Here is a 12,877-nt window from a genome sequence, read left to right as displayed (position 1 = left end):
CATTGGCATTACTCCACATAACATAACAGAATCCACATACATGTTCGCCGATTTTTTTCTCTTAATTTCATGAGATTCATTCGAGATCAACTAGCTCACCATCTATAGTCAACTTTGGTTCAATTTCTCTACAATCCAGAGTCTTTGTTAAATTCATGGCTACTTGCCTTTATTTTTTTCAAAAATAAAAAAAAACAAAAAAACAAAACAAAAAATTTAACAAAAAATATAAAACTATGTTTTCTGAAACAACAATAAAACACGTTTTTTGGATAAATGGACCATTTTCTCGTTTTTACAGGGCTTTAACTTCTCGCGAATCATACATACATTTCGAACATATGTTATCATGATTTTTAAAAAATATATTCATATTAGATAAAAGGTTTTGTTTGAGAAATACCAAAAAAATTAGGCATTTTAATGGGCTGATTAGTGATAATTGCTATAATGCTATTTAATTTTATTTTTCTTTATCAATTTTATTCCAGTCCCTGCACGGTTTCACGGAAGGTCACGACATGCAGGACCTGGTACTGCTGCAAACCTTCCTCGGACTGTCGATTGCACTAGGAATTGTGTTCAGCGGGTCTTCCATCAACAAAACACTCGAACTGTCGTTCAAAAAGATTCGAATATCTCGTCAATACGTCTGTCAGGTAAAGGATTCACGATTATTGTTATGACGTTTTAATTCAAAGGTTTCAATCTTCATCCGCAGGGCTGTGTTACACTAGTTTCGTTATCGCTGCTAATCCTGTCGGCCGTTGCCGATTACCGGGGACTTTGTTTTTCCGCCTGGGCCTATGGTTTGGGTCTTGGAGGCTATCGATACACGCTCAAAATGCTGGCAATCGAGCGAATCCGCGGCAAGTATTTTTCCAAAGCCTGGGGCTTTATCAAAAGTGCGGAATCCTTGCCGGTTCTGTTCGGGGTGCCGCTGTGTGCATTCCTAAATGATTCATCCCACCGTTACGGCCGGGCAGGATATTACATTTGTGCTGCGAGTGCTGCCATCTCAGCCATCATCCTGTTCTTCGTGGGGCACCCGGATGGCAAGAACATGAACTATTCTGCTAATGGGTAAGCAAATTACATCTGCTCCGTCATCAATTACTGAAAACATACTCACAAATTACAGTTGTAAATCTTCCCGTAGGTCCATTACGTCACGATGTACGGCACCCACATCCTCGACTGACTGTCAGCGTATGCTGAATCGTAGTTTCTCATCCCAACGCTTCAACAACCATCAGTGGTCCTATCCGAACACACAGAGCACCAATATGTCCAGCGGCTATCATCCGGCAGGACGAGGTTCATTCGGTTCTCAATCGCAGCGCTGCCTGTCCAGCCAATTCATGAATGGTGGCCTCGGACTGAGCGGGGGAGTGGCGAATTCCGGACCAGCTGGCCGTAGTACCACCAATCTTGTGGGGGCGGCGGCGGCTGGATCTGGCCAGGCCACGCACAACCACAACTACCACAGCCCATACTGCCAAAGCCGTGGCCAACCTCACGGTCATCATCATCATGGTCGGCTGCATAAGAGTCTTTCATTTGCCTTCCAGACGCCGTTCTTCGACGATGAGGAGCGGTCTCAACCGATGGGCGGCTGTCAGCGAATGGGGGGCCACGGAGGCCAATATACGGCGGCCGATTATCCTCCCAGTAGGAGCTACTCACGGTTAGTATATGGAAATTTATGGCTACCCCTTTGTACATTGAAGCACGATCAAATTAACTAATTAAAGACGTCCGAAGGAAATGGTTACAAATAAAAGGGTTGTTGGGAACCTACTATTTTATTAGAAAAATCATATTCTTCACGTATTCATAGTAACATAAGGTTTATTTCGAATTTGAAATTTAGTTATGACGCATGTTTTCGATTTCAGCTACATATACATATTCGCGGCTTGAAAAAAAACTGCTTTTCCACGACCTTTGGCTTTCTGAGCTTTCAAACCTTGAATTTGGTTTGAAAAAAAAATTTACATTTCTTCTTTTGACCCCCCGCCCTTAGAAATTTCTACAAAATACGAAGGGTGAAAGATTGAAGTTTTTTAATAGATATTTCAACAAATTCATCAAATATACGAAATATTACAAGAGCAAAAAACATATTGTGAAAAATGGAAGTTTTATCACCTTTTATATTCTTGATTTTATTGAATTTTTCGATAATAATTACTTGATTTCTTGGTGTTGTGCAATGATATAATATAAAATTCCAATGCATACAAGCTTTCATGAAATTTATTCCAATTAATTGTTTTTTTGCATTTTTTATGTAACTTTTTGATTATTTATTTTTGAATACTTTTACATTCAACGTTTAAATCGTAACTTTAGAAAAAAAAAGTCCTGAAATCTTTAAAATGGTATTGTATTATGAAACCTTAAATAACAAAACATGAAATTCACTATCATCGATGGTTAAAATCATTTAATTTGTTCAAGATCTGTTTCAAGACTTATTTGATTTGAGTTTATAATAAGTTTTTAAGGAAAGTCGTCAAATTCTTAAAAAAAACCTTGATCTATGCTCAAAAAAATAAACTCAATGATCCAAACTCTTGATCAAATTCGAGGATCTTAACCATATCGATGAAATCAAATTTTCAAAAATGAAAATAAGAGAATAAAATTTTTTGATTCAATTTTCTTGCAAACTTGAACCAAATTTATGATTTAGAATTTTGTTTTAGATGAAGATAGCTACAGCCGTCTTAAGTGCTAGAAGGCTGAAATTTGGCATGTGTGTTCATTAGGACCAAGAATGATGAAAAAGGTTTTCAGATTTTCGGATGACCCCTTCTGAAGGGGATAGTCCATACAAGATTAATATTGTTTTCGCGATATTGACCTTATTTTTCGTCGGATTGTGATGAAAATTTGCACATTAGTGTTTTGAGAGATGACCAATTGATTTCAGGTATTGAATTTTGGGTCAGAGGTCGGCAGAAGGAGTCGTCCATTTCAACTGTTTATTGTTTTTGCAATATTGGCGGTATTATACATCAGATTGAGATGAAAATTTGCATATAGGAGTTTTGAATGACGAGCAATCAATTCCAGGTGCTTGATGCGGAGTCTGGGGTCGGCCAAAGCGGTCGTCCATATTAACGGTTCGTTTTTCTTACTATATTGACATTATTATGCATCGGATTGAGATGAAAAATGTTACACGAGAGTTTTGAGGGACAAGCAATCGCTTTTTGGTATCGATTTTAGTTAAAGGGGCCGGCATAAGGGGTCGTCCATATTACTTTTCAATATTTTTGTGATATTGGCGTTATTATACATCGGATTGAGAAGAAAATTTGCATATAGAGTTATTAAGAACGAACAATTGATTCTCATTATCCAAATCTTGGTCAGCGATATTGTCATGATTATGCTTCAGATTGAGATGAGACTAGAAAGTCTCATCTCAATCATATGCATATTGGAAATTTCGAGGGACGAGTAATTTATTTCAGGTTTTGGGTCGGAGCGGCCAAAGGTGACGTCCATAATATTTTTTCACTGTTTTTTTTTTGCGATATTGACTTTATTATACTATGAATTGGTTTGAAAATTTGTGCAAGGGAGTTTTAAGGAAAGGGCAATCTTTTTCAGTTATCAAAGATTGTAAAAGAGGCCTCCGAAAGCGGTTTTCTGACAATAATTGCGTTGTTATGCAGTCGAAGTTTATACACGGGGGTTGGGACGGTTAATTGATTCATGATTTCAAATTAGTAGCAGTGATTGTCCAATATTTTTGCAATTATTGCGCAACAATACATCCGGAAATGCATCTGGAAAATGCTTGGCAATTGACATTCATTCAAACTGTTCATGCATAGTTGAAAGCGAAACTTAGTTCGTACGGGATCAGCTAGTAAATATATAAATTTAAAATGATTTTTATATATCTTTATAATAAGAGCTTTCTTACCGCTTCTCCTCTGAAAGAAGGAGAGGTCCTGAATCTTAAAAAAAACCTCTCTTGTAAAATATGGTTTCTTTCGCGTGGAAAGTTTTAAAGACTATGCGGTAAAACCTCCCCCATCCTCGGCTCTGTATTGTATGGAATCTCTCCTTAAAAATAAAATTATTTTTCGAACTCGAATACTTTTTCTTTCAAATTTGGTTACATTTGTAGGATAAGTTCTCAAGTTAAACAAAACAAAATTGTGCGGAACTCCTTTTTTTGGAAGTTGAAAAAGGGTTTTTTTAATAATCATGAAATAATTTCTCGAAACCCTTAAACTCTCCCCTTTGAAATTTGGTAAAATTTATGTGATAAGCTTTTCAATTTATCAAAACAAACGTACGGCACCTATCTTTTCTTTCCTATCCCGTGAGGGGAACGAAATCATCTTAGATATTTCTTGTATTCCAATACTCTTCCCAATTTGTTACTATCTGCTAGATTAGCACCCGGGGATTTTTTTTTATTATCTGACGGGTTTGCGCCGGGGGTCTGCAGATTTTCCCCAAAATTGAAAATTTGGTTCATTTTTGCAACTTAAAAACACATGTATTTTTTCAGATTTCTAACATTTTTATTTTTTGAGTTAGCTTCGGTTAGATTTTTTTGTAAATAAAAAATAACCATTTTTCAAAGCTACATAACTCTGTTGTTTCTCAACGGAAATTATAAAACAGCACATCAAAATGCATTGAAATTTTATCAGCTTTCCAAATAGAATAGTTGAAAAAAAATTAAATAATGACCTTCAACATGAAAAGTTGTAAATAAACTTTAAATGGCGTCTAAAAGTACCGTCTGCACGACCGAATATTTTGCAAAAAATACCATTGTATAGCTCAATTCATGATGCAATTTTCATCTCAAGACACCAAAGTGGGCCATTAACACCTTGAAGAGTTATGAAAGAAAGAATGACAATAAATCTCTTTTTTTTGCATCGAAAACAAACAATGGTCGAACAACTGCACGCACTTCTAACGACATGGAAACAAAAGAACTTATCAAAGCTGGTAAAAAACACTACTTTTTCGTCCTTTTCAGACTGCCCCTACTCGCATAACAGTCCCATATGAATTTTCGTCATTTTAGGTCAACATAAGGCTTCAACTTAAAAGACTAAAAAAAGAAATTTTGTTCTAGAAATATCGAAAAAAAATATCAATTCGTGGCTGTTCTATATGAAATATACCTGAATAACAGTCCAATATGTGAAATACCACGAATTTGGTTACTTTTCAATGTTTCTTTCGGCGAAATAGTCTTTGGTTTATTGCTTTGAATCATTTAAACATTTTTTTAACTCACTTGATGTCGAATGATGCACACTAGTTTTCGAAGGCAGGTCTGACTTTCTTAGGAATGACTTCCTGAGAGAAAAACTATCGGATGCAATCAAAAATCGTAAAAAGATTCAACTTACAATGTGAAATTCATGATATTTTTTTGCAAAAGTATGTTTCTTTTTCTGACAATTGCATTTAGAAGTTCAAAAATGATCAAATTTAAGTCTTAGAAAGTAGCTTGGTGAGAAAAATATATTTTGTATGGGACTGTTATGCTAGTAGTAGTGAATAAAAATGGTGTTCTCGACCTTACCAATAACCCAATTTCGAAAATTTCAGGTCTAACGATTTATTATGACAACCTAGAAACGATTTTCGTTTATGCTGAAAGTGGTGGTCACAATTTAAAAATATATTCAAAAACAGAAAAGCTGATTGTCTCGCTTGCTTATTTTTGTATATGGGACTGTTATGAATGAAGGGGCGGTAGATTGTTGCAGCTTAACTGACTTCATGTTATATCCAAAAATCTAATAACGTATTCGTTTATACCCAGTTTTGCAGCAGGTCACAACAAGTTATGCACATTTCACTGTCATTTTTAGAAGTTTATGCGCTAAGTTTTGCATCCGTAATTCGCCAGGTTTGATTTAAAATGGACGGTGGAACACTGAAAATTCGTGTGTGAGCGATCGAGGTAGCAAAACACTGACGACGAATTATGTTCGTTCTAGTATGGTAAACCTCAAAACAGGGTGAATGTACACAGCAAAAATAATTCGTGTAATTTTAGATCGGAAACGATGCACGAAAACGGAACATCGTTTTTGATCTAAAATTCTATCACGGCGTGTAAATTTAGATCGAAAGCGATGCACGAAAACCGAACGGCTTATTGTCGTGTAAAAATACACAGTGATGTAAAATTTTAGAATTCATTCTGGATATTTGCCATTTTTAGTAAATATTGAGGTTTCAAATATTAAAAGCCTTATGAAAAATACAAAGATACAATCAATATTTTTATTGAACATTTATTTTGAAACAAAGCACTTACACACAGTAAAATAATTTTTTTCACCACATAATGGGCAGCGCCGGAAGTTGCATCAAACGTTGACAAAGATGTCCACCCTGGTCAGTGTAACCAGTCGAATTGTTAGGACATTGTTCCGGAACATCCGGATCCACGTCACTGTAAAAAAAAGAAAGAAAAACTATTTAATTTCGACATATTAAGTTTTTTTCCCCTTTATTTCAGTTCATTTACCTTCATCAGTTCGGAATTCCATGGCATTTTCGGGCTTGCAAATCTTGCTCGTACGGTGCCTGTGTGGAGCTTCAAAGTTAGAACCTCTGCGATCTTACGGCAGAGGCTGGGACTTGAGTTCCCATTTTCGACAGACTTTCACTTTTTACTTTCACTATCATCACCTCGAATGAAAACAAATAAACTTAAGCCGCGAAAGAAAGGAAAACAATGGATCTGTCATTATTTACATCGTTTTTGATGTAAAATTATCTCCCAACGTTGCTTTCTAGATCAGGCAGTGTAAATTTATTGCATAGAGTTTAATTTTACACTTTTTATTTTAAAGTGAGGAAAAATAGACCAAAAATAGTTTGAAATTACATCGTTTTTGAATTACACTGGGGAAAAAATAGATGCCACACATTTTAGATTGCGTATACTTTTAGAAATTTTTTGCTGTGTAGAAAACGAATACGGTAAAAGTATCATATTTTCATCATTTTACAGCCTGGGCTGGCCATACTGAGCTCTTTGATTATTTCTGCAACATTTGTGCCACTTTTGGTGATTTTGGTGTCCAGTGCTTAGCTCCCGATATAAAAACTATGTCAAGCACGTCTATATTTCATTTTTTTATCACATTTTTGTGATCCCAAACACAGGGACTGAACCTTCTACTATTGGCATTGATTATGCTTCACAATGATCTTTGATCGAAAAATTAATAAGTTACAGAGTATATGACCAGGTTGTAAAAGCAACATTCCCATTATTAGTTATATCACATAAACAATACGATACTCAGAATTTTGGTTAAAATTTAAAGTCAGTTTTGCTGCAAACACTCTACAAAGCACGAAAAAGTAGTGTTTTTTACCTGCTTTGATAAGTTCTTTTGTTTCCATGTTGTTAGAAGTGCGCGCTACCTCCATATGTGAGTGTAGTTGTTCGACCATTGTTTGTTTTCGATGCAAAAAAAGAGATTTATTGTCATTCTTTCTTTCATAACTCTTCAAGGTGTTAATGGCCCACTTTGGTGTCTTCAGATGAAAGTTGCATCATGAATCGAGCTATACAATGGTATTTTTTGCAAAATATTCGGTGGTGCAGACGGTACTTTTAGACGCCATTTAAAGTTTATTTACAACTTTTCATGTTGAAGGTCATTATTTAATTTTTTTCAACTATTCTATTTGGAAAGCTGATAAAATTTCAATGCATTTTGATGTGCTGTTTTATAATTTCCGTTGAGAAACAACAGAGTTATGTAGCTTTGAAAAATGGTTATTTTTTATTTACAAAAAAATCTAACCGAAGCTAACTCAAAAAATAAAAATGTTAGAAATCTGAAAAAATACATGTGTTTTTAAGTCGCAAAAATGAACCAAATTTTCAATTTTGGGGAAAATCTGAAGACCCCCGGCGCAAATTGTCAGATAATAAAAAAAAATCCCCACCCGAGTTATTAAAATAAAACGTATGGAAGCTCCCCGTCCTTCTTCCTATCGAATCAGTAAAAGGAGAAAGGAGCCTTAAACAATCATAGAAAAAAAATCTTTTAAAATATCCTCTGCTATTAAGTTTCAATAATAAGTTCTCGAGCGATCGAAAAATATTGTATGAAAATCTTCCTTCTTCTTCCACTCTTCGTGTTGGAGAGAGGAAGGGGTATCGAAACAGAAAAAAGCATTTGTCGTACTAGAATTAACTTCCTTGATTAAATTGTTTTTTTTTGTTCGATTAGTTCTCGAGTAATGCATGAAACTATATGGGAGACCCCTTCCCCCTTCTTATATCACCAGTGGAAGGACAGATGGGTCTCAAACTTAGTAGAAACTTGTTTCGTAGCCTTATACCTGAAGGTTGTCAGATTGCCCGGTTTTATCCGGGTTTGCCCGGATATTCAATACTAAATTTAGGAACAGTCCGGCCCGGCCCGGTTGCCCGGATTTCATTGAAAACTGCCCGGATTTTTTCTCTTTATTTGGCAAATTAAACAAAAAAAAAACAATTAACACCTCGAAAACGAAATTTTTTGAGCAAGTTTTATGAAAATAATCATGGAAGTTTTTTGAAAGCCTAAAATACGGTTCAAAATCAATCGATGAGTTACGATAAAAAATTTTTTTTTATTTTTGTTGAGGAATTTCTGAGTTTTGACCAAATTTGCCCGGATATTGCCCGGATTTATGGCTGTCAACTTGAAATCGAATGCCCGGATTTTGCTAGGTTTTTATATAAAAATTGCCTTGTTTGTCTGGCCCGGATACGTGCTGAAAAAATTCTGACAACCTTATTATATCTCCATATACGAAATTAAGATTGATTTGCATGAATATTTATCGAATAATGCATTAAATTGTATTGAAAACCCCCTCCCCCTCCCCCTTTGTATTTCCCAATCGAAGAGGGTGGAGTCCCAAATAATCATAGACACATATCTCGTACCCAAATAACCACCCATGTAAAATTTTGTTCCATTTGCTAGATCAGCTCTCCAGTTATACTGAAGTGTAAGGGAGACCACTCTTCCCCCTTTTCACCCGCCTCTTCGAAGGAGTGAGGGATACCAAATATTCATAGAAGCATTTCTAGTACCCAAATATTGTTCCATGCAAAATTTGCTGTTGTAAATCCCGAGTTATGCAGTAAAAATTGTATGAAACTCACCTTCCTCTTTCCATTCTCCCCGCTGGAAGAAGGAAGGGGTTTCAAACAATCATTAGAACATGTCTCATTCCCAAATACCTTTCCTTGCCAAATTTGATTCCATTTGCTTAGTTAGATTGCAAGTTGTTTAAAAATTTATAGAAAAGGTTCCCTCCCCCCTTATATCTACCTACTGGAAAGAGGGAGGGGTCTCAAATAATCATTGGAATATTTTTCGTATCCAAATACCCTCCCATGCCAAATTTGGTTCCATTTCCTTTAATAGTTTTTGAATTATGTTACATACTATGAAAAAGATTCCTTCCCCCTTTCAGCTTGAAAGAGGGAGGGGTCTCAAAAAATCGTAGAAATATTTTTCGTATCCAAATACCCTCCCATGCCATATTTGGTTCCATTTGCTTAACTAGATTTTGAGTTATGTAAAAAATTGTAAGGTAGGCCCCCTCCCCCTTTTCTATCTCCCCACTGAACGGAGGGAGGGATACCTAATATTCGTAGAAACATTCCTCGTACCCAAATATCACCACATGCCAAATTTGATACCATTTGCTTGATTGGTTCTCGAAGCAGCTTTTCTGAATTAAAAATCCTAAACTGTAAAAACAGTAACATACGATTGACAACGGCTCAAAAAAGCATAGCGAAAAATTGATTTAAAATTCAAGATAATAACACAAAAAAGAATAAAAGTGTTAGGAGACAAATCTTCAAGGTAGAATATCATTTTTCAAATTAAAGGGTGATAAGGTCAAAATTTGGTCAATATCAACTTGACGTATTTCTTTCAATTTTGCATTTAAAAAACCGGAACATCCCTCATTTTGAAGGTGTGTGTGTGTGTGTGTGTGTGTGTGTGTGTGTGTGTGTGTGTGTGTGTGTGTGTGTGTGTGTGTGTGTGTGTGTGTGTGTGTGTGTGTGTGTGTGTGTGTGTGTGTGTGTGTGTGTGTGTGTGTGTGTGTGTGTGTGTGTGTGTGTGTGTGTGTGTGTGTGTGTGTGTGTGTGTGTGTGTGTGTGTGTGTGTGTGTGTGTGTGTGTGTGTGTGTGTGTGTGTGTGTGTGTGTGTGTGTGTGTGTGTGTGTGTGTGTGTGTGTGTGTGTGAGTGTGAGTGTGTGTGTGTGTGTGTGTGTGTGTGTGTGTGTGTGTGTGTGTGTGTGTGTGTGTGTGTGTGTGTGTGTGTGTGTGTGTGTGTGTGTGTATGTGTGTGTGTATGTGTGTGTGTGTGTGTGTGTGTCTGTGTGTGTGTGTGTGTGTGTGTGTGTGTGTGTGTGTGTGTGTGTGTGTGTGTGTGTGTGTGTGTGTGTGTGTGTGTGTGTGTGTGTGTGTGTGTGTGTGTGTGTGTGTGTGTGTGTGTGTGTGTGTGTGTGTGTGTGTGTGTGTGTGTGTGTGTGTGTGTGTGTGTGTGTGTGTGTGTGTGTGTGTGTGTGTGTGTGTGTGTGTGTGTGTGTGTGTGTGTGTGTGTGTGTGTGTGTGTGTGTGTGTGTGTGTGTGTGTGTGTGTGTGTGTGTGTGTGTGTGTGTGTGTGTGTGTGTGTGTGTGTGTGTGTGTGTGTGTGTGTGTGTGTGTGTGTGTGTGTGTGTGTGTGTGTGTGTGTGTGTGTGTGTGTGTGTGTGTGTGTGTGTGTGTGTGTGTGTGTGTGTGTGTGTGTGTGTGTGTGTGTGTGTGTGTGTGTGTGTGTGTGTGTGTGTGTGTGTGTGTGTGTGTGTGTGTGTGTGTGTGTGTGTGTGTGTGTGTGTGTGTGTGTGTGTGTGAGTGTGTGTGTGTGTGTGTGTGTGTGTGTGTGTGTGTGTGTGTGTGTGTGTGTGTGTGTGTGTGTGTGTGTGTGTGTGTGTGTGTGTGTGTGTGTGTGTGTGTGTGTGTGTGTGTGTGTGTGTGTGTGTGTGTGTGTGTGTGTGTGTGTGTGTGTGTGTGTGTGTGTGTGTGTGTGTGTGTGTGTGTGTGTGTGTGTGTGTGTGTGTGTGTGTGTGTGTGTGTGTGTGTGTGTGTGTGTGTGTGTGTGTGTGTGTGTGTGTGTGTGTGTGTGTGTGTGTGTGTGTGTGTGTGTGTGTGTGTGTGTGTGTGTGTGTGTGTGTGTGTGTGTGTGTGTGTGTGTGTGTGTGTGTGTGTGTGTGTGTGTGTGTGTGTGTGTGTGTGTGTGTGTGTGTGTGTGTGTGTGTGTGTGTGTGTGTGTGTGTGTGTGTGTGTGTGTGTGTGTGTGTGTGTGTGTGTGTGTGTGTGTGTGTGTGTGTGTGTGTGTGTGTGTGTAATGTTGCTCCTATTTTGATTTTAGAATTCACTCTTCAGTTGTCAAAATGTCGTCCAAGGAAGAGGAGCAGCGTATCAAAATTTCGCTCGCGCATCGCTAAAATCCGAGCTACTCGCACGTAAAGCTGGAAAAATCGCTAAAAGTTGCCAAATACACTTTTACAATTGTAATTAAAGTGTTTGGGGAACGTTTGTCGACAGCCAGGAAGCCTGGATCGGGGAGAAATCAAAAACCGGAAGCCGCTGAGACGACAAAGAGAGTTGGTAGGTAGTTTCAAGCGAAACCCTAACCTCTCTCTCCGAGATGCCGCAAATAAGCTGGGTGTATCGTCTACAACCGTGCATCGAGCCAAAAAACGAGCCGGACTATCGACTTTTAAGAAGATAGTGACTCCAAATCGCGATGATAAACAAAATACGACGGCCAAAGCGCAATCCCGGAGGCTGTACACGACGACGCTGACGAAGTTTGACTGCGTGGTAATGGACGACGAAACCTACGTCAAAGCCGACTACAAGCAGCTTCCGGGACAGGATTTTTATACGGCAAAAGGAAGGAGAAAGGTAACAGATATTTTCAAGCATATGAAACTGTCATAGTTCGCGAAGAAATATCTGGTTTGACAAGCCATCTGTACCTGTGGCTTGAAAAGCAGCATTTTCATAGCTTCCGGGACTGTCAACCAAGGAATTTACGTGAAAGAGTGTTTGAATAAACGTCTGCTGCCTTTCCTGAAGAAACACGGTTGTTCCGTACTGTTTTGGCTGGATTTGGCATCTTGCCATTACGGTAAAAAGGCCATGGAGTGGTACGCCGCCAACAACGTGCATGTGGTTTCCAAGGATAAGAATCCTCCCAACACGCCAGAGCTCCGCCCAATTGAGAAATACTGGGCTATTGTCAAGCGGAACCTAAAGAAGATCAAAAAAACTGCTAAGGACAAGCAGCAGTTCAAGTTAAACTGGCTTTCTGCGGCGAAGAAGGTGGACAAGGTGGCTGTACAAAATCTGATGGCAGGGATTGAGCGTATGGCCCGGCAATTCGGGTTTGGAAAAGTGGAAGCCTAACTGAATATTTTTCCTGAATTTTATACTAATAAAACTCGAACGAGAAATTTAATTTGATTTTTTAAATAATCGATTTCACCGATTTTCACGCGTTTTCCCTTGACCAAATTTTGACCGTAACACCCTTTATTTAGATTGTATTCATCCATAGGAATCATTCAATCGCCTGTTACCCCATAACCAATCTCATATTCAAACCTGGGGGAGGAAGACTGAATAAAAAAAGAAAAAAATCTTTCAAACGTCAAATTTCTCTCATCAATCTACCGACCAGTGCGAAGGTTCCAAATTTTACTTTCTTATTAAGTGAATTTCAATACAAAATTTCGTATGCTGAATGCACTTGTTTTGCATAATACAATGATTTAATTAAGATTTCTT

The 12,877-nt window shown here is 37.8% G+C and overlaps 1 protein-coding gene across 1 annotated transcript in view; it reads left to right on the top strand.

Moving 5' to 3' along the window:
- The window catches only part of LOC129741743 (monocarboxylate transporter 7-like), a 130,054-nt gene that overhangs the window by 103,602 nt on the left and 13,575 nt on the right, over positions 1-12,877 (top strand). The window contains exons 6-8 of the mRNA XM_055733522.1: positions 492-659; positions 722-1,083; positions 1,160-1,687. Of these exons, the coding sequence (XP_055589497.1) occupies positions 492-659; positions 722-1,083; positions 1,160-1,687 (1,058 nt within the window). The remainder of the gene's footprint in view (positions 1-491; positions 660-721; positions 1,084-1,159; positions 1,688-12,877) is intronic.

Source organism: Uranotaenia lowii, chromosome 2 (genome assembly GCF_029784155.1).
Source record: "Uranotaenia lowii strain MFRU-FL chromosome 2, ASM2978415v1, whole genome shotgun sequence".
Taxonomy (NCBI): domain Eukaryota; kingdom Metazoa; phylum Arthropoda; class Insecta; order Diptera; family Culicidae; genus Uranotaenia; species Uranotaenia lowii.
Note: the sequence above shows the minus strand (reverse complement) of the source record. Positions and strands in the feature narration are given on the sequence as shown.